We start from the raw sequence: 26,645 nt of genomic DNA on the forward strand, positions 1-26,645 counted from the left end.
TCGATAGAGAGATTAAGAGAGACTGAAGAGGAGAGGGAGAGAGAGAGGGAGAGAGAGAGAGAGAGAGAGAGAGAGAGAGAGAGACATGGTCAAGAGAAGGGCAAGCAGGGAATGAATCTGTGACAGCAGGAGATGGAAAGAATGAGGGAAAGAGAGCGACAACCAAACCTGATGAAGTACCCAGACACAGGGATAAGAAGTGGGGATGAGATAGAGAGGGAGAGAGAGAGGGAGAAAGAGGAAGAGAGAAGAAGGGATGTACAGTCAATATGAGACAGATAGAGGCACTCATAGACAGGGTTAGAGAGAAAGAGAATGACGAGTGATATCATCGCCCACAGTGATGGAACAGCACAGCGAAACACACACAATAGGCTCTTAATTGGTTGAGTAATTACTTGGGTCCATCTGAAACATCTCTCACTCTTAACCGGGGACAGACAGGAGGGAGAGGGGAACAGAGGGAAGCAGTCAGAGACAGACAGAGAGAGGAGAGAGAGAGAGGGAGGGAGAGAGAGAGGGAGAGAGGGGTGGACTCAAACAGGCAGCTTTTAATATACAAAATGCCTGATGATGTGTACACAAGCACACACACACACAGGAAAATAGGCAGAAAGTATTCCATGTAATGATATGAACAGTCAGAGCGCTCAGACTTCAGAAGGAAGAAATGAAAACGCACACACACACACCAGTGACAAAGTCTTCATTTACTATGTCTGATTCCTTCTGACAACAAGCCACAACACCCAATATTTTAATAGTGCTTATTTTCCTTGAAGATGTACGGTATATAGGTAAGTGACCACATATTATTTGATCTCTCTCACTCTCTCTCTATCTCTCTCTCTCTCTGTATCTCTGTTGTTTGTCTTGGCACCACACCAGCACAACCCCATTTCCACGTGTAAATGGCACCAGCAGCCTGCTGATTAACTGCGGTGGCTGCTGCCTCCTGTGTTCCGCTGTCTCCTGTGTTCCGCTGCTCTCTTTGTTCTCCGCTGGACTCTGTGTCTCTGTGCTGGATCCTCCCTCTCTTCTCTTTTCTTCTCTTCTCCCTCTCTTCTCCGCTCTGCTCTTCTCTTCTCTGCGTTCTGGTCTATTATAGTTTTTTTCGTTCATTGTGCTGCACTCACCTGCTTTGTTCTGTCCCTCGCCTGCATACTGGAGTGCTTGGCTGCCATTTCTCTCTCTCTCTCCCCCTCTTTTTTTCTTTCTTCAGACTCTCGCTGTTACTCTACCTCTATAACTCCCTCTTTCCATCCTCCTCTCTGTCTCATCAGTGCATTATTTTGTACAGTGTGAATGTAAACATGTCTCTCTGACATACCCCGCCTTCAGAAACACACACACACACACATATTCATAAAACAAACATAGGCATCAACACACCTACAGTGGTTTTGTTGTGTACAACCACTTTTCACACACACATTTCAAGACACATACATAATGCTAGTGTCATATAAATGTGGGTATATGGGTACATATGGGTGTGTGTGTGTGTGAAAAAGGAAACCATTAAAAACATGTTTAGCAAGGTCATGACAACATATTTTATAAAAGACTGTATCACACTCAAATGTACAGAGGACTGACAGTTCTGGTAAGCTAATAGTTCAGCATCCGTCCACGACAGACAGACACACACACGCAGACACGCACACACACGCACACACACACACACACACACACACACACACACACACACACACACACACACACACACACATAGTTATGATACATTCAGAAGTGCACACGTAAATGCCACACTGACGTCTCTGAATACCCAGATGTATTATGAATCCTCCTCACACTGGGGATGCCTCTAAACGCTGGAGAACATTAGCATTCCAAGTAAACACTCATTAATATGCTAGAGTGTGGCATATTCCACATAAACATGCTCATAATATAGCCGTATATGCTGTGGAGAATTAAAGCTACCCTCCTCCACCTAGACAATCCAGTGGTAATGAGAGGTTTATGGTGCAGGGATAATGAGTGTTCTCAGACGTATAGCCTGGCTGGAGGGAACACTTACTGTATGACTTCCGAGGTCTGGGATCTGAACTTGGTGAACTCTCCGGGAGCTGTCCACTCGCAGCCACGCTACAGCATAGAGAGGTGGAGAGAGTGAGGTGCACATATTGTGTATGCAGACAAGGGCACTGTGGCACACACACACACACACACACACACACACACAAGTGAGGATAGGAGCAGGCTTCACTCAGTGTGTCTACTTTTATACTGGAGTGCTGGCCTAGAATACGTAAAGTAAAGTAGGAGAGAGACCGCACTATGAATATATACACTTTTATTTGCATTTGCACACGGACACACACATGCACACACACACACACACACACACCAAGGACGTAGGTTTGGTCTGAGCTTTGGTGGGGACCTACTAACCCCCCCGAGCCCCCGAAAAAAAAACACTCAACTCTCACCAGCCACTATAGATATATAAAATGAAAATGTGCTACTGTCCAACTTGATCTAACTATCTAACTATACTGTGTAGCCTACATAATCTGATTTTAATATGTTCAGATATGTAGGCTATATTTTACATTTAGCATTTATTTTCTATTTGGTCTGTTATGAAATCATGCATTGACCCATTTAGGCACAGCTCAGTTAAATTTAAACGCACATTTAAAACTTAAATAGGGCCTACACGCATGCTTAGCATTTTGAGAAAAGAAATCATTAAGGCTACATTGACAAACTCTTAACCGTAAGCTGCCTGTATATTCTCTGATTCTAATATTTACAGATATCTAGGGATGTAAGCACAGCTCAGTTTTAAGAAATGCTTAAAGCCGAAAGACCATGTTGAATTTTGCTACAATTTATTTAAAAATCGGATTACTTTGGAACAGCTAGCTATACACGGGAATGCATTACACCTTTGTGTTCGTAAGGTCTGCTGTTTATTCTGATATATGGTTTGTCATGTGTTATGGAAGAGTGTGTAGGGTCTACGATATTCCAATCGAGACAAATGGATGTGGAGATGGGCTTAGAGAATAATTATTACATCTAGAAGTTATTTTTCTCGCTAACTGTTTATCACAGCAAACAGTGGCTAGCTAGCACCGTTTAAAAGCTGAGAAAAGGCTCTTTTCATGTGACACATGTGTGATGAGTAGCCTACTGAGGAGTTCAGCAGAGAAGAATGGGTGAATTTGGACGCACTTCATATGCCTTGTAGTGAAATGAAGCTGAAGCGCTGTGCCATGCTGCGCAGGAGACTGCGGCTCACTGGTAGTTATTATATGTAACTTCAAATCAGCGCGATACCCTTATAGGCTACTGCACATTACAAGATCTGTACGAGATGATCTGCAGCACTGAAGTGAGAAATGATTGAACTTTTTGTGTAGCGCATGTGAGCCGCTTTCCCCATTTCAACCGAATATTGGTGGGGACATTTCGTCGTAATTTGACATAGGTGTGGACACGTCCTTCGGTCCCCACGCGAATCTACGCCCCTGACAACACACACACACACACACAGACACACATGAGTAAATGGAATAGAGATTTCTTGTGCAGCAAAGAAGGTCCTTGGAGCCCCTAGATCAGTACGACCGACTCTCTGGCTTCACTGTGTCTGCTGAATCTCAGTGCTAATTCTGTATCACAAACGGCCTTTATGAGACAGATGCCTTGCTGGAGGAGAACACAGCTGACCTGGTGTACAGGGACACAGTTAAAGGAGGAATCAGGTGAGTTTTCCTGGCAGAATCCAGGCAGATACAGCACTACACTCTGGGGGCATGTGCATGGGAGCTCACAGACATGCCCCCAGAGTGTAGCGCTGTCGCTACCTGGCTGCGTTAGCTGTACTTCGAGAAACGGAGATCTATGTGAAAACTCGCTGATTTCTCCTTTAACAGCATCCATGTTGTGTCTTTGTGTCCCAGTTGCACCAAGGACACAGGTTTACCCATTGAGCTAAAGGAAACCGGAGCAATGGTGATTAGAACCCTCCCACTGGAGATCTGTAGGGACCTTAATAAGCCTTGTCATAACTAAGTTAACAAGTTTCTCCCTTCTGAATTAGGGACACACACACATACACACACACACACATGGGTAAATGGAATAGAGATTTCTTTGTGCAGCAAAGAAGGTCCTTGGAGCCCCTAATCAGTGCGACCGGCTGGCTTCACTGTGTCTGCTGAATCTCAGTGCTAATTCTGCTCTGGCATTTTATGAGACAGATGCCTTTCGGGAGGAGAACACAGCTGACCTGGTGTACAGGGACACAGTGGGAGGAATCAGGTGAGTTTTCTGGCAGAATCCAGGCAGATACAGCACTACACCCTGGGGGCATGTGCATGGGAGCTCACACATGCCCCCAGAATAGCTGTAGCGCCTGGCTTTCCAGGTGTTAAAGGTACTGGAAAGCAGGAGATCTATGTGAAAATCACTTTGATTTCTCCTTTAACAGCATCCATGTTGTGTCTTTTGTGTCCCAGTTGCACCAAGGACACAGGTTTACCCATTGAGCTAAAGGAAAAGGGCAATGGTGATTAGAACCCTCCCACTGGAATCTGTAGGGACGCCTAATGCCTTGTCATAACTAAGTTAACAAGTTTCTCCCTTCTGAATTAGGGACACACACACATACACACACACACGCATACACACACACGCACAGGCACACACGTGTGCAGACACAGACACACACACACCCTCGCTGTAATTAAATACTGTCTCCTGGTTTTATGCAGGCACAAATGCAGGCAGTTTAATCCCACGACTTCATTAATCCCTTCTTTCCTCTTCCACTTTTAGCCCCCACCCCTTCCCCACACAGTCTCCTCTTATAATTTTTCTAATGGCAGCAGTGTCCAGCAAATGACTTAAAAATAAAGGCCTTTGGGCAAATCATCAGTGAAATAAAGAGGCCACTTCATTCTGAATAGTTTCACAAGCTGTACTGGTATAAGGGGCTCAGATGTGGTTGCTTAGCCATATGTTATATTATATACATATATTTGTATGTTTGTGTGTGTGTGTGTGTGTGTGTGTGTGTGTGTGTGTGTGTGTGTGTGTGTGTGTGTGCGCGCGCGTGTGCATGCGTTCCCTCACCATGCCCACAAAGGCAAGCAGATGGGCATTAAGAGGACTCGTATCTGAGCTCATCCATAGTTCAGAGTTATCATCAGATGAGATTGCAAACTGAAAATCCCCTGTAAAAGACAGACAGTGAGAGAGAGAGAGAGAGAGAGAGAGAGAGAGAATACACTATTGAGATGGAGAGAAAGGGTGTGAGAATACAATTACTGTAAAAAAGTATAGTGAGAAACAGATAGATATATAAAGACAATGACATGTGAACATGAAACGTCCATATATGGTCATTAAAACGGTCATTTAGTTATGCTGGAGCCTACTTTAATTAGTCTGAGGTGTGCATGATGATGCTGAATCCCAGACAGAAATCACACCTCAGCACGGCTTGACATTTGCTTACAGCAGGCAGCATTTTTGAACAGCCAGGAATAGTTAGGAGCTGCTTATACCACAAAAACAGTCAGCTCTCTTTTTCACCGTATGTGTGTGTGTGTGTGTGTGTGTGTGTGTGTGTGTGTGAGGGAGTATGTGGTGTATATGTGTGTGTGTGTGTGTGTGTGTGTGTGTGTGTGTGTATGTGTGTGTGTGTGTGTTATTGATTAATACTCACCATCTCTGTAGGGATGAATAAAACCAAAGATGCGGAGGCCGTAGTTCTTCCATTTAGGAGACACTGCCAATTTCTTCACTGTAGTTCTACTCTGCATGTATTCAATACAATAGCAGTACAATATGGCAATTAAATGGGTTATGACACTAAACAAACGACACCATACTGGACAGTAACAAGTAATACATACAAATGCAAATGCTTACGAACATGTGCACAGCCTATTACAAAGGCATGCACTTACGTGAGAGTAAAGGAGGAAATTTATATGCACTTACGTGAGGGTAAAGGAGGAAATGTATATGCACTTACGTGAGGGTAAAGGGGGAAATTTATATGCACTTACGTGAGGGTAAAGGGGGAAATGTATGTTCTTTCTGAGCTGGGACACAGACGAGCCACACCAGTCCTCAAACACATGAAGATTAGCCTGACCCTTATACTGCATAGAAAGAGAGAGAGAGAGAGAGAGAGAGAGAGAGATTTAAAAAGCATTCAGCGATGACAAGAAATATTAGTGGGAGGAAGATATTCTTAAGCTTTTTGTGTAAAACTAAGTCTGCACTAGTCCCCTCAATTCCCAAAAAACAAGCAGTCACCTCAGCTGGCACTGTTCGGTTATTAAGTGATGCAATATTAGGCTAATAATTTTTTTACGGGTCCAACGGCTTTCAAAGCCGCTTGGTTTTCTCCATAGACAGTAAAATAAACATTTTTTTCCGCTATTAAGTGTAGCCTTTAAGAAAATTGTCATCCTACTACTCACTTCTTGCCTCAACCTAAAAAAATCCTACTTTTCGCGGAAGCCTGCACGTAACCCTTGATTGTATCATCTGGCTGCACAGCTATAGTAAATGCTCTGTTAAAGTTAACCGGTTTTGTTTTACCCTCAATAAAACAGAGGTGATGGTGACAAGGTGTATAAGTTGCAAAAACTGTCTAGCTGCGCTAGTAAACGTTTTTTGACCAAAAAGCTGTTGGGCCCGTGACGTCGAACTTAACAACTGAACAGCCATTTAAGGAGGTGTAGCAATTGGGGCAAGTTGATGGGGGTGTGCCTCCTTAATTTTGTTATTGAGGCTTGTACCCACAGCCAATCACCAATCGCTTCACAATGATTATTGAACTGGTTCCAAGTTCCTCCTACGCACCTTGGGGAGAACCAGGGCCATTTTGAATTTTAATGTTATTATTACAATACTTAAGGAAAGACCTCAGCTTTACTACGTCATATTGCCAAGAAACAAGTCTGTGCCCAATAATTAAGCAGCTAATTAGCTCTAATTTACTCTTCCACTCATTAATTAGCTCATTCATTTACTCACAGACTGATTCACTCTTGCATTTAGCTGTATTCGCTGAGGACTTGGTTACACTGTGCCAATTTTGTCAGGCTCAGCACTGGCCCTGTTCTACAGCTCTACAGGGCATACGAATGCTTGTCGGGGCTCTTGGGCTGGCGCTGCTGTGATCAAAATGGGTCAGTAAGGCACAGAGCAGCAGCGGTAGCAGTTAGCAACACATTGCTTTAATGAGAGCGAAGATAAAATTAGAGATCGTCTCCTGAAATTCACCGCTTACAGAAAAGCACTTCAAAGCTTGTAGAGTTTAGCAGACCATGCAAAAAGGCACAATAAAGAAGAGCTTGGCTTGCAGCATTGTGTCATTTAGCAGTCTGTGAAGAGGAGGATTTGCATTACATTGCAATCTGTTGTGTTGAAGTGTAAACTGTAAGGATCCTAATTACCAGGCTGATGATAATCTTTTCAGTCATATATTGACTCTTGATCAACTACTAAGTGTGGGCCTATTGTGGGCCTACTGTCACATGTCCACAGGAGCAGTTAACTATAGGGACAGGAAATGTAATCAAATGTATACCTTGTCATGTCTTGATTGATTCACTCTCACTACAACAATGGTCTCAAGTCTCATCAAAGTACTCTCAAATCAGATGACCTCCAACCATGTGATCCCAAATCAGCTGACCTCCAATCATGTGATCCATATCAATGTAACCAACCACAAACTAGGTAGCCTACCGTATTTAAGTGAGGTTCACAGAGCATTCTAGGAGCCATTCTATAGTCAGAATCTCCCGCACCACTAAGGTGTGTAGTCATCATCCTCTGAGCTGGTATGTTCATTCTCTGATTGCTTCATATGGTTTCCTAAATGTTCCTTTAACCTGTTTTCGTGACTTTCACATTAGTAATTTAGATGTACCTTCTATAATGTATTGGATGAATAGCTTGTGTCTGACAAATAAATTGTTATGCTTTGACCCGCATAGTTTTCTAGAGTTTCTTTAGATATCCCTCAAGTTGAAGATGGGCCAGGAGGAACGGCTAGGATTAGTCTCCAGGGCCATGGGGGCTAAATCAGTGAAAGTGTAGGCATGCTACCAGGAGAACTGGCCATCGTATTGTACTGTGGTGGGTCACTGATTTTATTAGTAGTCTGGAATTAGACAGCTAACCTTAGCACACCCTGAACCCTCTGTAGCTTCGGTAAGGTGTTCTGTCCAGATGAGCATAGTGGTCCAGGCCAGCACTATAGCCTCTGACCCGACTTTCACACTAGGATCATTACTCAAGTGAAGGCCCTCCCAATTAATGTCGGCGAGGAGGGCCTCGCACACTATTCTTGGGGAAGATCGTCTAATTAAATAGCTAGAAGGCATTCTTGTAACGAAAAACAGCATTGTGGGTAGGCCCACATCGGCCTACTATGGGATAGTAATATTCGTTGACGAAACTTCTCCATATCTAGCGGGGTCAGAATCATTAGGTTAACAGGGGTTCTATAATCAATTGTTATTTCCAACAGCGCGCGGACAGCTTCACGATTTCCTTCGACCACTCCCAGTTCCCTCATTGGTCCTGACGAGTGACGTCTTACAAAACAGGGGTGGGTCTGAAAAGACATTTCTAAAACAACAATATAACTGATGGATGATGCATATTTTCAGTGGTACAAAATGCTAATTTAAAGTGAAAGCACAGTCCTTTGGGAGAGCGAGAGAGGGAGTGAGTGAAAGCTTCATTTGTAGTCAGTCACCTTCAAATTCAGCGATCTATATTTGGCATACTTCTAAGAAGCAACACAGTGTGAATGTGTGTGTGTGTGTGTGTATGTTCCTCTAGCCACCTGCTCCTGTAATTGTGCAGTGATGCCCATGAGGATGTGGAGAGGCACAGAAACGACCTGTGGCAGTTGACACCAAATATTCAAAAACGAAGGGGGAAAATATCACACACATTTATAAACATTAAAATGTTTAATTTGAGTGCACAAATCTCTCTATCTTTGAGTCCTCCTTACTGTTCTCTCTGGTGCTTACACATACAAAAATAAACAAGTACCTCTTTGGTTTACACTGATATACACAAGTAGTTTTGCTTTGCCCTAACCCAGTGATTCTCAAACTGTGGTATGTGTACCACTGGTGGTACGCAGACTCTCTCTAGTGGTACTCCGGGAGTCTCCGAGATGTTTTTTTCTTTCATAAAGATGAAATAATCACTTCAAATTATATCAAAATATATACAATAAAAAAATCCTTAAGTTAAATTTAAACTATCTTTTTTCTTTCTTTGGGGAAAAAATATGTAAAACAGTACTGTATGTACAATGTAAAATATGTAGTTTATTTGGTCTACGCTAATAGTCATAATGGTGGTACTTTGAGAGCCAATTGTTTTCTAAGGTGGTACTCATTGTGAAAAGTTTGAGAACCACTGCCCTAATGCATACACCCATACATCATATTGATACAAACATTGTATGTTATTATGTTAGGGTACAGTGTAGCCAAACAATATGATGCAGAGAGAGAGAGTGAGACCACCTTGATGCTAATTAGACTCATACTTGGCACCATTGGTGTAAATGTAACCAATAATACATGAGGGATATTGATTACATTCTCTCAGCAATGTGGAGACACACCTCAGGTTTCCATGGCAATTTCAGCAGCTTCTGCTTGAGGAACTGATGGAGGTCAGCATCCCTCCTCTGCACATAGTCAGCATGTCCATCTGCCTGTCTCAGAGAGAGAGAGAGAGGAGAGAGAGAGAGAGATAGATAGATAGATAGAGAGGGGGAGAGAGAGAGGGAGAGAGAGAGAAAGACAGAGAGAGAGAGAGAGAGAAAGACAGAGAGAGAGAGAGAGAGATAGAGAGAGAGGCAGAGAGAGAGAGAGAAAGACAGAGAGAGAGAGAGAGACAGAGAGAGAGAGAGAGATGAGCCAAAGGAGGTGACTTGCAATGTACTGACACCTGACACACTCGGTAAACACACAAACACACACACACCTTAAAGAATCTGCTATATACTTCATACACTCAGACATCAAACTCTTACACAATTTACCACTTCGTTTCCGATAATATGTGGCACAGACAAACGCAACGTTCACAGGCTGTAAATTGTCGTTAACTGCCAAAAATTAGGGAGATTTCCGTGCGTTTACGGGCACGAAAATCTCACTTTTCACAGTGATTCTGTTGAAGTGAAATCCTTTTCCTCTGAAAGGCCCAGTCATAAACAGATGAAGAAGCATCACGACAGAACACGGAACACCTCCCATACTTCCCAACAACTCTGATGCAAAATATCACTATGTAGAATGCTGTCCAACCACAGGGATTGTGGAGGCTGTGTGTGTGTGTGTGTGTGTGTGTGTGTGTGTGTGTGTGTGTGTGTGTGAACAAGTAGAAGAGAGAGTGTTTTATAGATATCTTTTTAATGGTAGTGAGAAGCGGCCTCTGATATTCACAAATGATTCACAGCTGGTATCTCTTATTCTGAATACATTATTTAATGTTAACCCCCTTTCAGACTTTGTTTCAGTTAATTAAGTCTGATTAAGGGTTTTGTAATTGCATATACTTATAATTACAATGTCATGACATTATAATACAGTAAGTAAACTTAGGAAATGACATTGGAAATATGCCTTACTTTTCAGCAATCTCCAGTCACATAGTTAAATCAATGACATTGTTAAAAACAAACACTAGAAAATCTAGCTGTAACATTAAGAAGAACACTCAATAGAAAGACGAACCAGTAAAAAACTCAATATAAATATGTCCATGTCTTCCTTGACCTAATTTGGAAGCTGTTTTTCCTTGACAATTAGATCAGACTCAGAGTAACGCATGTGCTGGGCTTTCAGTGCTGAGATATTATTCATGAAGCCCAGCTCTGAAATCCACTCAAAGCACATCTACTCAGAGTGCTTCCTCTGAAAACAACACTCAGAGTGCTTCCTCTGAAAACAACACTCAGAGTGCGTCCTCTGAAAACAACACTCAGAGTGCTTCCTCTGAAAACAACAGAGAAAAAAGACTACCGTGCACTTAATCAGGAAAATGTTCATTGAAGAATCAGATCAATTGTATCTTGAAGAATAATTTGGATCAACGTTGCTTACTTTTAATACTTAAATATTTGGAATAAACTGCTAAAGGAACACAGATGCCATACCAACACTATGCACAACACACAAGAAGGATATCACAGTACAAGAGGTGGTAACTTTACAGCAGGTGATAACATTTTACAGCAATAACCATGGAACACTGTTGCACTTTTTGATAATGACTGCAGGAGTGCTGTGCGGAAATCTGAGAAAGAGCTAAATAAAACTTAATCTTGCAATATGTTCCGTATTTGGAGAGTGCACAATGTTTTTCACACAGATTTGAGCCCGTCTCCTCCTCCTCTGGTTTTTTGAATGTGTAAAATCCTTCTTGACCTTCATCTATGTGTTGGACATAATGCTCAATATTAATCGTAAACCGCTTGTTACAGTTCTTTCATTATTGATCTTTTGTGACAGGATGCAGAGGTGGCCCCATTCACTGATCACAAGAGTTAATATCACAGTGTTTCACCACCATGATCTCAAATAATTACTAGAGCCGCTCAAGAGAAATTACTGCAAAAGAGGCAAATGAATGGAATTCCTCAGTGACTCTTTAGAGAAGAATCAGTTAGTCAGAGGCACAGAGAAATATACTCCTGCATGGCACCAGAATGAAGAGATGATTAAAACACATGCATCACACTGAATTGGTTTGAATTGCTCTTGTCTTTTTAGCACAGGCCCGGTCACAAATCAGTGCGCTCGATCGGCTAATTATGAGGTCTTTGAAGAGTGTCCTTCAGAAGCGAACTCTAATTACCTTCCTGGGCCACAAGCACCTCTTCAAACACAGCAGTCTCCACTGACGAGCACCTGAGCTCATTTGGTGTTCTATAACCAGACAGCAGTGTCCATTGCAATTATGGCAAGCGACCTAACAGTCTGCCATCCCCTCCCTCCACCCGAAACTTCGTGGAACACTCTCCACGCCAGTGTCCGTCCCGAAAAGGCCTTCAGAGCTGGCCCCTTGCCGGAGCAGAGCCATGGCAATCTGTACCCGCGGGCACGAGATGGAGGTCAGGACTCGCTGATAAACGAGTGCGGAGTTCTTTCGCTCGCAGACAGTGCACCGCTGAGCCGTGGGCTGGCCGGCAGATGGATCCCAGCAGTGGGCAAACAGCTGGAGCTGGGGCTGGCGGAATATCAATGAGGGTAATTAATTCTGCGTTAAAAAAACATCCACGAGGACTGTCAGCACGATGGCATTTGGAATAATCCTTTGTCAAAAGAAGCACATAACAGGTATGTGGAGAGATGAGAGCAAAACAGGAGACTTTTCTTCTCCATTAGAGCTTGATCAAAAGTCTATATGGATATACATCCAATAGACACATCTTTCAAGTTTACACATCTGTGACAAAGACGATGATAGCAGCTTCCTTGCTGCCTAGAACAAGCACTCACAGTGTACTGTTACCAATTTTGTGAAAGCACTGAACTAAAAGGATACATTGCATTAACAGCTTGAAAGCTGTCTCTTCACATTTTTAACAGCAAACCAAAGCAATATCATATTACCTGCATTTAGCACTTCCACACATCCACCTTGAAGCATAAAACAAACGGAAAAAAATGCCATGAAGAAGATACTTAGTGTAGGACATTTTTACAGGCTATGTGTAGGACACTAGTGAACACTGGATTTCTGTTTCCCTCCTCCTTTTTGGAATGGAAAGCAGAATGACCATCACTTAGCAGAAGCAGGTAAGGAATTGCTTCAGGGAGGTGTGGGCCACTGGCTGTGAGACAAGGCAAAGTGGACAGTGCACACCCCACAGGTTTTAAAAATCCGTACGTTCCAGGAAAGGTAAGAAAAGTGGTGAGGAAGAAAGAGGAACAGAGGAAGGAGGTGAGAAGGAGAAGGAAAAGGGAGAAAGAGGGAACAGGGGTGAGGTGAAGAGAAGTGGAGGAAAAGAAAAGATAGGTGAGGAAATAGGGATAAAAGTAAAACGTGGAGAGGAGAATGCAGATAAGAGAATTAGAAAAAGTAAAGCAGAAACAAGAGCAAGCAAAAATGGAGAGGAGAGGGAGGAGGAGGGAGATGAGTGGAGAGAGGAGAGGGAGAGGAGATGAAGTGGAGAGGAGAGGAGAGGAGAGGAGAGAAGTGGAGAGGAGAGGAGAGGAGAGGAGATGAGTGGAGAGGAGAGGAGAAGTGGAGAGAAAGGAAGAGAAGATAAATGGAGAAAGAGAAAGGAAAGAAGATAAGAGTGGAAAAATAAAGAAAATGCAAAGTAGAAGAAGAAAAAGGAAAGTAGAAAGAATCAACGACATCAAAATCATCAAGCAGAGGAGAGGAGAGAAGAGGAGAGGAGAGGAGATGAGTGGAGAGGAGAGGAGATGAGAGGAGAGAAGTGGAGAGGAGAGAAGTGGAGAGGAGATGAGAGGAGAGAAGTGGAGAGGAGATGAGAGGAGAGGAGAGGAGATGAGTGGAGAGGAGAGGAGATGAGAGGAGAGAAGTGGAGAGGAGATGAGAGGAGAGGAGAGGAGATGGAGAGAAGAATAATATACTACAGGTCAGATAAGAGAATCCCTGCAGGTCTGAGCCCAGGATACACTGGGTAAGGAGGAGAGGGAGGAGTGGAGAAAAATGTGATCAAATGGAATGAAATAAGAGTGGAGTGGAGGAGAAGAGAGGGGATGAGATCAGATCACTGGATCATTTTTTAATTACTCTTACAAAGACACTTGCTCTGACAAGTGATCCATCTCATACATATCCAAAAGATGATCATTCATAATTCTTTTTTTACTTTCAACAAACATTGCCTTGAATTCCTCAAGAACATCTACTCTCTAACTTGCACTCCCTCACACGAATAGATTTGCATATACATGAGAAATATTATCATGAAGCAGACTCTCATTATGCAATCAGTCTCAGTCTTCTATCCTATTCCCCCCAGACAGAAGTTCTTCAAGGAGAAGAACCCTTTGGGTGCATGAACTCTACATTCAGACTAACTGGTTCGGCAAAGTACAAAAGCAAACCGCTCATTATCAGATGAAAAAGACAGCGTGACGAAGCACATATGGGGTAAATCATCAGTTCTAAATAAAGCTAGTGTTCTAAATAAAGTGAATTATTTTGTGAGCAGGCAATATTTCCTTGCATAATATCCTCTATGGAGAAATACATGCACCGCCATATACCTACATGAATGGTGGGGAACAGTCTTTAACCCCAAAGATGTAACACACTTGACACTGGCCAGCAAACACCGTATGCTGCTCAACACAGCATCTACACAACAAATGCTACATTTGCTATACCAAACTTCAGATTTGCCAAACATGTAAAATGGTCCCCTAGTGGAAACTGGTACATTAAAGCTTAATTGCTGATGCTGAAAAGCCTCAGGTCAGCGTAAAACAGCTCAGGGACGATTCTGTTTCCCTTTATAGCTACCCTGCACCAGACCAGTTATAAATGATGCTTTTCGAGGAAGTTGATCATTTGAATACACACATACATACATAGCCATTTCCAACTCTCATTCTTACACGCACACAGGCAGGCAGGCAGGCGCGCACACACACACACACACACACACACACACACACACACACACACACACACCAGGCCTGGTCTTGATTTCCACAGGTTTTTAAAGGCTCCGGTCTATCAACTAAAAGGTCAGCTCTCTCCGACTCCGGCAGCATGAGAGCAGCCCAACTCTCGTTGGGCCCTTTAGATCAGCTCCATTTCAGCTGACTTAACCAGAAACAAAAATGCTGAATAAATTCTACTATGCACTTTCATCTTCCAGCAGTGTTCATGAAAGTCTTAACAGGGATGCTAGGAGGGTCAACCTCCACCAAGAACAAATCTAACTAAACTGCAAGAGTGTAACAGGCAGAAAAAAAAAAATGACAGCCAAATAAGAACAGACCAAGACAGACGGAACGAAGGGAGGAAGAGAAACAGTGGTGTGTTTTCTGGGGACTGTCACAGAACTCTGCACTTCTCCCCATCACTGACTCAGAAGCTGAGGAATCGGCTGCAGGGGGAACGTGAGAGGCCAGGCTGGGCTGGCTCTGGTGTGTGGGTGTGTGTGTGTGTGTGTGTGTGTGTGTGTGCTGCCCAGCTGCTCAGCCTCAGGGGTGCTGGAGCATGAGCGTATCGCAGGCGGATGCTGCACTCCTCCCTCTGGGTGCCCCTCCATCTCCCTCTCTTTCATCTCATCACTTCATCTTTCCACAGAAGACTCCAAAAAGAAGGCTCCACCACCCCATACACCCCCCCCCCCCACCCCACCCACCCCGTCCTTCTCCAATCCCCTACGGGCCGGATGCGGCGAGAAGCCCTGCTGAGTTCCATCACAGCAGATGCAGAAGGAGGGATGAGAGATGGAGAGAGAGAGAGAGGGAGGGAGGAAAGAAGAGGATGGATATTTAATCAAATGTGATGGATTTTATCTGGTTTCGGCCTGCGCTTCACGTGGCGGTGTTGTTTTAATGTCAAAATAAATGCCACGTTCGCTCCTCCAACATCTTGTTTGAAATGTAAGGAGGTTACTAAAATGGTCACCAATTTTTAAATGCACAGTCCGTCTTCAACCAGCTTTCTGCCAGCTTCATTAAAGAGTTGGACTACACCCAGCACACACACACCAGATTAGAGACTCATGCTTGGCTCTGCTTTCAAGCTGGGGACCCAAAGTCCACAGGAAATACATTCCAGGGCAGTACAACCCAGCTCATCTCTGTTAAAGCATGCTAATGAATATTAAACTAATATTCGTGTGCATTTATGAATATTAAATATATATTCTCTGTTGAGAAGATGCTGTATACCCTGTATACGCTATAAAGTAATGTTTACATCACTTCAAATGACCAAAGGATTAAGTAGAACTCTGGCCATTTTAAATGTCATTACAAGTGCTGTGTGACCTGAACAGGACCCTCACGAGACACCACTATGCATGTTTAACTCAGTAATTGTGAAGAAACAGTATCAATCCAGGATGCAAAATCAGGAGATTTTGAAGGGATGGTTGAAAATTGAATCATAAACTGAGTACATAAGTGTTTTAAAAGCAGCCTCCTCTCCAAGAGACACAACCACCTACACTTCCGCCACCACACTGTAAAACAAACTAACAAACCCTTTAAAATCACACCACGTCCTTGATAACCTGCACATTTAAATACCAAACACATCATCATCACAACATAACACATCATCATCACAACATAACACATCATCATCACAACATACCACATCATCATCACAACATAACACACCATCATCACAACATACCACATCATCATCACAACATACCACACCATCATCACAACATACCACATCATCATCACATCATCACCACATCATCATCACAACATAACACACCATCACATCATCACCACATCATCATCACAACATACCACATCATCATCACAACATACCACATCATCATCACAACACAACACATCATCATCACAACATCACAACATAACACATCATCATCACAACATAACACACCATCATCAGTGCAGTCCCTTTTCATTTCACGTGGCCCCTTTAGGAAGACGCCCATCACAGCCTTTCAGCTGTCAACACAGTGGGGCATGCGGTGTGCTTGCTGAGTCACAACATTCCTCCGACGCCACTAAACTTTTAATAGACTCTTCCCTTCCTTCCCTCTCCCTGTTCCCATGCCCGAGGCAGCCATCTCCATCGGTTGACGGAATTGCCTCCCTCTTTAAAGGGACATCACGGAGTCATTTTCATCCCATTTAGAATAATTGGAGTTCTTCCCGGATCCTGTAACGCTGCGGCCCTCCTGCTGAGCTCAAATCTGGGAGGTGCTGGCGGGGATGATGGCTCATGTGCTGCCTGGATGCTTTGGGGGAGGCTGAGAGAGGCCTACTGCTGGCCTGCTGAGAAGAGAGTCGCAGACAGGTGCACACACACATACACACACACACACACATACACACACACAAACACATGCAAACACATGCAAACACACACACACACACACACACACACACAAACATATGCAAACACACACAAATACACATACACACACAGACACATACACGCAATAACACACACACACACACACACACACAAACAAAGAGTATAGCCGTACAGCAGAGTGAAGGTGACTGCATAGTTCTCCCTCCACTCCTTCAGCTAAGTGTGAATTCACGCTTCAACCCCCCACCAGAGTGTCAGTAGATGCCTGCCAGAACTGCGGAACAGAATGTAGCCACTCCTTATTACACACACACACACACACACACACACACACACACACACACACACACACACTGTCAGACTGAAGGTTATCTCTGGGAAAAGTCTGTGGTTTTCCGACCACCATCCACTTTGGGCCGGTGGGTAACAGAGACTTCAGTAATTAGCATTCACACAAATAAATGCAGTCACACTAATCCATGCACACACACACACACACAAGTTTCTTAAAGGGGGTAAAGAGAAAGACTATTTCAAATCTACAGCAGTGTGTAGTTTTATGGTGTGGTTGTACGTGTGTGAAGGGTTAAAGGTTTGTCTCAGGTGTGAGAGTTTATACGGGGCCACTTACAGCACGCTCCTCCTCTTGGCTTTCAGTGGCATCGCCAAGGAGACGGTGCTCGTGTGGCGGCTTCTGTGGCACCTCCTCCACCTGCTTCTCTGCATCTACAGGGAAACGACACACAAGGGCAGTGTGAGGACCTGAATACACACACACACACACACACACACACACACACATAAACACAGACATACTGTATTCACACACACACACAAATACACACACACACACAAACACACAATTAGTGTGAAGACCTGAACACACAAACACACACACACACACACACACACACACACAGAGAGAGAGTCAGAGGGAGAGATGGACAGATGGATAGACGGATGGGTAGATTTATGGATGGCTGGGATGACTATCTACTACATCTGTTACAGATCCTGGCAGATGGGTGCAGGTTGAATATAGCTATTTGGCTTGTGTGTGTGTGTGTGTGTGTGTGTGTGTGTGTATGTGGTTCTCTTGACCCCAAGAGAAATGAGTCAGACGAGCTGAGAGACAGAGGGGAAGTGTGACGTGCAGACCAGAGGCAAAACACACACACACACACACACACACACACACACACTAACAACCACACACACACACAAAAGTCGGACATTTGACTAGCTCAGTAACTCAGCGGAACTACCTCTTCTCCTACACCTTCAACTTAATCGACGAAGCAATCAAGCGGTGACAAAGCTCAATATACCATACATCATTTTAATGCAGCCATTTAAACTTCTCCCAACGAATTGCAAAAACTTTTATTCAGCTACTTTCAAACAATTTCTAGGTACCTACAATACCATTTAGATTGCTGAGATTCAATATTTCTCTCAGTCTTACAACCTTATAAATAAACAATCCCATAAAAATGTTTGCCTTTGTATTGTTCCCAGCACAGCACCATGGGGCAGAGCAATCAATCATGCAACAACCTTCGCTCTCGAGCACCTGCTTGACAGAATATACACTTCGTTTTATGCTCCTGCAGCCAGGAATTGAGTTCACGTGTGTGTTTTATCAATATAAAGCACTCCACGGTGAATGTCCCGCGATCAATATTTATGTCCGAGGCTCATGCTCACTGCTGCAAACACACACACACACACACACACCAGGGCAGACTGATGTCCTCTTGAGCATGCAGATCAGCCCACTGTGTTGAGCTAAAGTGGAATGGGCATCTCAAAACCTTACACAACCTCATCACACTAACTGATAGTAAGTGGCTTGTGGACACCGACAAGAGTCTGATGACGCAAATCAGTAAGTGCTCACTTTGTTTGTAAGGAAATATATAGTATAAGTATATATACTCTTTTGATCCTGTGAGAGAAATTTGGTCTCTGCATTCATCCCAATCCTTGAATTAGTGAATCACACTCAGCACACAGTGAGGTGAAGCACACTAATCCCGACGCAGTGAGCTGCCTGCTACAACAGCGGCGCTCGGGGAGCAGTGAGGGGTTAGGTGCTTTGCTCAAGGACACTTCAGCCGCTTCCTACTGGTTGAGGTTCAAACCGGCAACCCTCCGGTTAGTGCTAACCACTAGGCCACGGCTGCCCGAACAACAAGACAACAATAGGTTATATTAGGCATGTACTGTTACTTTTCAGTTTCCTTAGGGTGCTCCTGTATACAATTCTCAAACAAAGCAAGGTTCAATATTTCATGTGTTTCATGTGGGGAAACTCTAGTAGACGTATAAAGACTTCATATAGTCACATCTTGTTCAGCACTCTCTGAAATCAATTTACAGATCTGAAGTGATCTCCGCTGGGATAGAGAATTTGAAATCAGAAAAGTCTTTGAACTCCTTGAACAACCCTGAGACTCCCTCCATCCTCTTACTTTAAACTAAGGAGTACATTTCAAATGGATCCAGGTCAGGCTTTTCTCTCTCTCTCTCTCTCTCTCTCTCTCTCTCTCTAACAGAAAAACTCAAAAAAGTGGATCAATTCCCCTTGATGGGATGTGCACATCTCATCCAAGAAGAAAAAGAGGAGAATTCCAAGTAGAAAAACGCTCTGCATTATTCAACAGTCCTTCATTCTAAAATAAGAGGAATGGGACTCCAGGGCTTAAATTCCACTGCGGGATTGTGGGTATTGTGCATCATTTGTTCAAGTCCCGCAACTCTAGCCATCATAATGCAAGAAATTCCCGCATACACTTTTACAGCCTGTCTGATGACGTTAATATAATCATGAAGTGGCGTGAATGCGGTGCTATTGACCGGATGGATCAACTACCGAGTTGAATTGAACATAGCCTCATGCAGGCGCGACACACACACACACGAGAGAGAGAGAGAACCACTTTGCGCTTACGCCAAATAGGCTGCGCAACCATGGCAAACTTTACATCTGGAAAGAGCTCCTTGGTAACTATCCTGCTAGCTCAGTCACGTCAACACTTGATCCCAGAAAGATTGTCTTCGACTGTTAGTTTTTTGAACATTTATTGTATCTAATGACATAGAAAACATAATGATTTGCATCCGCATTTCCTCTATGCACACCTTTTATTCACTAGCGACTAGCCTAAAACCGTCAGGCTGAAGGGAGGCTAATTACTCACGTATTTTCTTAAAGTAACAGGCACTCAATTACACCTACTCATCACCAATGTGCACTCAATTAGACCTACACACCACATTAAAGATATGCCTAAGTGTTATAGGTTAAACGTCAAAATGAAGAATTCATATTACTAAATATGTTTAGCTACTAGTAATTACTAGTAAAATGGTATACATTAAAAAAAACATTATTAACTAAATACACTCTATATGAATGGGGCACCAAAATCAAACACTTTTAAAAAAGTATAGAAGAAGTATCGAAATCGCAATTCTTGACTTGGTATCAGAATCGACCCCCAATTGTGTAAATCCCCTACATGAATAACCTAAGGGGGAATTCCCCCATTTCGAAAAATGAATTTTAGTGGCCGTTTATAATGAGCTAAGGAAAACGACAAAATATTTCATCATAAGTGCCTTTTCGTTTACACGGGCGACCCGCCCATCGGGCTTGAAGGCATAAAAATCTGAAGACTCCTTCCAGAGTGTAGAGTTTTGAAGACGACCGGGTTGCGTCTCCGTCTAAACGGCTAAACCAAAGATCCTTGATTACCTCTCTGGCTAAACTGTCAAATTAGAATGTCTGCGCTTGGACGTGCCGGGTTCTATCACACCACCACCCAGCGGTCTGGAATGCAAATCCAATCAATATCACATACTCTTGCGTCTTCATATAAACAAAGATTTCCCCTGAGAATGCTCTGGCTAAACGCGAATAAAAAATTAAGGCGAGACGCCACTTCTGCGTCTTCTCTTTTCATCGTCACCGTATAAACGTAGCCTTAAGCCCTGTTAACTCCAGCAACTTCAGAGTTTCTGCACAAGGGGAAAAAAAGAAGGCAACACTCAATTTGTCAGAAAAATGAGCTGAGTGTGAATCTGAGAAGGACATCTCTGAATGCAAATGGCGTTTTCGCTGGCAATCAGCTTTCCCTCTGCTGGCACCGCTCTGTCCTCTGCTTCTCTCTGTATCTCTCTCTCTTCTGTGTTTCTGCCTTTGTCAAACTTCAGGCCCACTTTCCCAAATTAGGTAGTTCCCACAGCAACTCTCCCCCATGCTCCCCGGGCACATTCATCAAGACGCCTCTCTAAGACAAGTCTGATAACTACAGTATACCGCTGCGTGGCCAAGAGGAGAGGAACCACCCTGGCATTCGGTCTAAAGGGGAAACAAACAATAACTCCAAGCAGGTGACTTAACAGTATGGGAGGAACGTATGCAAGATGGGCTGATACTGGCCGAGGCCCAGGGCACCCAGTGGTAATGGCAGCTACATTTCCAGGACCTGACCAGCTACCTCATGTCTAGCGAAACACTTTCTTTCTCTCTCTGTGCTACTGCAGCTGCTGTATCTAAAAACTTGTATATCATATTCAAACAAATTGTCAGTCACGCTAACCTAAGTGATACATTTAAGTTCTAGTTTTTTTGTGTTTATGTTTATGTTTAACACACTATTTCATCAGGTATTTTAAAAGTGCTCTAAGCGATGCTGGGTAAGGTCACTTCTGTTGACTTTGAAACGAAACAGAGAGCTAGCTCGCTACTTCCTCCCCCTCCCTCCCGTGCAATTGAAACTCTCCTAAACGCGCATCTTGCCTGTGATTGGCTGGAGCAGTTTGTTATGTTCTTATGGGCTAGGCTTGCCCCGGTTGTTTTTGTTGCCGTTCTTGGAGCCTGCGCTGTCCACAGAGATCGTGTTTTTTACAGTGTATTCTGGACACAGACAGCTAGCGGTTGGTTAAGTGATGTTTGCAGTAAGTAACATAAAATGTTTTAGCCTAAAAAATGTAGCATCGCTTAGAGCACCTTTAATATGTGAGTTAGTCCTTTGACCTCATAGGCTGAGTCTATAGATGCCTGTCTGAAAATTACAGGCAACATTATGTAAACTTCCTGTCAGCAAGCGAATGCTGTCTATTCGTTCTATGTCTTGACTTACATGGATTGTCCATGATTGCCCAAGGTTTCGGCCCCAGCCATTAAAGTAACACTATGTAGAAGTTCCCGTTTTCATCCATTTTCAATGTACTGAATACCCATTTAGTGCTAAAGGGGTACCCAATTCATCTAAAACTGACAAAGAGGGTTATGATCCTACCCACAAAAATAATGCTACAAAGTGATACACCGGGAGTACCAGGTTTGTATGGGTCAAAAACTGTATTCTCTATATATATTGCAAAATGAGCTTGAAGCCACTATGTCTTGCCTGATCACTCAGAAACTCTTCCACACCTCATTCCCAACCAAGATATTATTACTAAGAGACAGGATCAAGGACTGAAACCAGACGATACACCTGGACTCAAGCGGACAGAAATCCACAAAATCCTAATCTTGGCAAAGTCGAAAACACATTCAAACTCCATCAGGGTAAAAAAAAAAAGCCCAGAGGAAACATATGAGCGAGAAACTTCAGGACCCTGGACAGCCCGTGTGGATTTCACCCAGTTCTGAACACGACTTTGCCAACCACCTGGAGAGCATTAGAAGACATAGCCACACACAATTAATCATCATTAGCCAGACTGGGGACCATGCAGGGAGCATCTAGAAGGAGGCATAGTCAGCCAGCAAGGTCCCACTGGGAGAGGGGCTGGAAGACACAGCCCAGCCTTCACAGTGCAGAGTTTTACTATCAGGGATGGTGATACATTGAAATACTGCTTGCGCTGTTGGTACACTATTACATTCGGAATTATATTTGTGAAATTAGAGCAATACTTAATGCAGAATGACTCGACATAAAAAAGATTAAAAAAAGAAGTATACTAATTGGAAGCAAAAAATTAATATATTCTCAGTTTATCTTTTTTTTTGGTCTTTTTGTCTCCTCCTGCCCTCATGTAGCTTCAATGCTAAAAGACTGATGACCAACATGAATTCGTTTTGAGAATTGATTTGGATGTACAAACAATGTACATTGTGTTAGTGACTACAAACACTCTTATTTATGAAGTAGGCAGAAATAAGGGGGAATACTTTTTGCATTGATGTTGGATCCAGTTAGCAGGACACAATACGCGAGGCTAGTGTGGACTGGTTTGTGGGGGGGACAAAAGCAACAGGCACAAATTGCTGTGGGCCAGTAGAAAGGCTGAGGGAAAGGGCATTATTAGCCTGAAATGAGCTGGCTCAGAGATGACTGTATAAGCGCATGGAGAAAAAGAGGCAGAGATGAGACAGAAAACGGATGACAGAGAACTCGATGAGATTGCAGAAAGAAAGAGAAATGGCTCTATAGATACTGCAAAGTAAAAGGTCAACATGCCATTTCACAGACTCAAGCCTTACAGAGAAATGAGGTCTGTCCCTTTCTTTCTTTTCATTCTGTGTGTGTGTGTGTGTGTGTGTGTGTGTGTGTGTGTGTGTGTGTGTGTGAGAGAGAGAGCAATAGAAAGAGAGAGAGAGAGAGAGAGAGAGAGAGAGACAGAGACAGAGAGAGAGTATGTGTAATAACTAGGTGCTTGTTGCTGGCTTTTTAAGGTCACACAGTCTGAAGTGAATAATAAGCCTTGTCATAAACTCTTAATTGTGTTCTGCCCTGAACAAACACAAGTGTGTGTGTGTGTGTGTGTGTGTGTGTGTGTGTGTGTGTGTGTGTGTTTTGAATTAAATAAGACACAGGTCTACTGTATTAAGTCATTTTAGATGGCAGCTCATCTGATCTGATTGTGTTTGTGTGTTTGTGAAAAAGAAGGCACTCCTGGGCTGTTATAGATCCTGCTTTCCAAATTAACTTGTTTTGGCAAACAAACTATTCACAAGAGATATATTATATATGAGCCAGGACACATAACAATTCCAAAATATAGTTTTGAATCCCAAATATTCGGTGAGTTGGTGAATAACACTCACATGTTAACAATAATAAAAATGAATGACACAGAGGAACAAAACCAATCTATTATAGCTCCTCTAATAAAATGATTATTCTGGCTCCGTATGTGTGTGCCCTCAGACACATAAAACAACCATAAACACACACACACACATACAAATGGAGATAGAGAAGGAGAATCACAAGTGTGCACAAACATCTCCCCTACTCCTAATCTTCCCCCTGAAGCATTTGTGTGCTGTGTTAGTCTCAAACTCAGGCAACAAAAAAATAAACTGTCTTTCTCTCTCTCCATCACTCACACACATAGCCTGTTGGAGAGAGAGACATGCGGTGGAGAGAGTGAGAGATAACAAAAAGAGGATCAGGGATGTGTGGGAAGAACAAAGGGAGTTCAAGTCAAAATGAGGTGAAGGGGAGGATGGAGAAGAGGAGTTAAAGAAAGCAGGGGAGAAAAAAGAAGGGAAAGAGAAGTGAGTGGGACGAGGGAAAGGAGTTGAGATAATGACAAAGAGAGAAAAAAGAGAGGGGAGACAGAGAGAGAGAGAGAGAGATAGAAAGAGAGGAGGTGAGAGAAAGAAAGAAAGAGATGGAAATGAGTGAGGAACAAGAGAAGCTAGAAAGAGGACCCAAAAACAGTCAGAGAAAGAGAGAGTGGGAGCGTACAAAAAGAAGGGAACAGAAATAGAAACGGAAAGGGAAGGGCAGACAGATTTTCAGTTCCGACATGTCTGAGTTTAACCTCGTCCTCTGGCAAACAGGAAGAGTGAGAGGGGGTGGGGAAGGAGGGGTGTGTAGGGGAGGATGAAAGACTGGATCTCAAGACGAAATAATGAAGGAAGGCACGGAGACAGACAGCAGGGTGAACTGGGGGCAAAAAAGGTTCTCCCGAGTCAAACTGGCGAAGAGGATCATGAGCTGACGCATGCAGAGGAGCAGGAACTTAAAACACCGGGGCTGAGATGGAGTGAAAGAGCGAGTGAGACCAGGAGAGAGGGAGAGGGTGAGACCAGGAGAGAGGGAGAGGACCGGAATAATTTCATAAGAGGATATGAAGACCATGAGATGGCCTGAGGGAGCACAACTCAACTTGGCATCCCCTCTGCCTGTATACACTCACTCACACCCTCACACACACACACACACACAGAGACAGAGAGAGAGAGAGAGAGAGAGAGAGAGAGAGAGAAAGAGAGAGTTAGAGACATATTGTATCGTATGCTTATTTCATCAGTATTGTTCTTATTGCTGTTATTTGTAAAGCACTTAGGGTCAACCCTGTTGCATTAAATGTGCAAGAAAAATAAATTGACTTGACTTGACTTAAACACAGACTGACAACCTCCCATCTGTCAATTTGATTGACAAGACATGTCAAAGGTCATCTGTAATGGCCTTTACTTTGACAGAGGTCAAGAGACAGTAGCTTTCCCCTGAGGGCTTTGCCAGGACAGCTATTTTGCTTCATTGTAGGAGAGCACTGCAGATACAAATTAGAGTCCCAGCTTTCAGTTTACAGTCACGATGGATATGGATATGACTATGGATAAAGGATCTACTGTCTATTTTTTAAATGTCTGTCTTCACAATAATGTGAGTACACAGGAATTCATTTTTTGTACTTTCAAAACGGATCAACTGACAATAGAAATTGGTTCTAGACAGAGAATTAAATTGATTGAAAGGCACTCTCGTGTTATTTCATAGAACAGCCCTCATACTATTTCACTGACTATGTAGTTTACATTACAATGACATTTGCTTCTTGATTGACGTTGCTTGTTGCATAGCAACAGACTACTTGTGGTGGAACTGCTATTTTCAATCACAATATGAAACATACATCAATATGAAAACAAATACTGACAATAATATCCAAGCCTGGCTGTGAGCAAGACAATGAGAAAATATCTTGACTGTTCAGAAACAAGTAGACCTCTGAATATATATAGGACATTATCTGTTAATGTCCGTCTGAAAAACAGTTTTTCAGTTGGCCTAGATCTGTCTTTGCCCTATACAAAGTGTGTCTGTCTGATTGTCTATATAAATGACAGAGTTTCACAGAAATTTAAAAAATTTTGTCTTTGCATGTGTGTGTGTGTGGATGTGTGTGGTTGTGTGTGTGTCTGCGAGTGCACATATACATAATATGTATACATTTGTGTGTGTGTGTGAGTGTGTCCATGTGTATGTGTGTCTGTGTGTGTGTGTGTGTGTGTGTGTGTGTGTGTATGTGTGTCTATATGTGTGTGTGTATGTGTGTCTGTGTGTGTGTGTGTGTGTCTGTGTGTGTGTGTGTGTGTGTGTGTGCGTGTGTGCGGCGTGCGTGCGTGCGTGCGTGCGTGCTGCCATACACTGTGCACTGTTCTCATCCTCGCCTTGCATCCTCCAGGGGTTCTGAATGATTGAGTTGGAGCTGTTCTCCACTGTAAGAATCTGTCACAATCCATTATTTCAGCCCTCTGTCTCCCGGCTCACTGCCTCTGATTAAGTGACGAAACACACTCATAACGAGTGGGAGAG

At 43.2% G+C, this 26,645-nt stretch overlaps 1 protein-coding gene across 2 annotated transcripts in view; it reads right to left on the reverse strand.

The window, feature by feature from the left end:
* LOC125307509 (N-acetyl-beta-glucosaminyl-glycoprotein 4-beta-N-acetylgalactosaminyltransferase 1-like) overlaps positions 1-26,645 on the reverse strand; it is a 48,085-nt gene that overhangs the window by 11,985 nt on the left and 9,455 nt on the right. Inside the window, exons 1-7 of one of the 2 annotated variants that reach the window (XM_048263528.1) lie at positions 17,699-17,795; positions 12,660-12,686; positions 9,659-9,751; positions 6,054-6,149; positions 5,708-5,798; positions 5,113-5,213; positions 2,045-2,112 (exon numbers count right to left, since the gene is read on the reverse strand). In XM_048263528.1, the coding sequence (XP_048119485.1) occupies positions 2,045-2,112; positions 5,113-5,213; positions 5,708-5,798; positions 6,054-6,149; positions 9,659-9,751; positions 12,660-12,665 (455 nt within the window). In that variant the 5' untranslated portion in view covers positions 12,666-12,686; positions 17,699-17,795. Of the gene's footprint in view, positions 1-2,044; positions 2,113-5,112; positions 5,214-5,707; positions 5,799-6,053; positions 6,150-9,658; positions 9,752-12,659; positions 12,687-17,698; positions 17,796-26,645 lie in introns of those variants that run through there. The other variant, XM_048263527.1, reaches the window with a different exon arrangement.

The sequence above is a fragment of the Alosa alosa genome, chromosome 14 (genome assembly GCF_017589495.1).
Source record: "Alosa alosa isolate M-15738 ecotype Scorff River chromosome 14, AALO_Geno_1.1, whole genome shotgun sequence".
NCBI lineage: Eukaryota > Metazoa > Chordata > Actinopteri > Clupeiformes > Clupeidae > Alosa > Alosa alosa.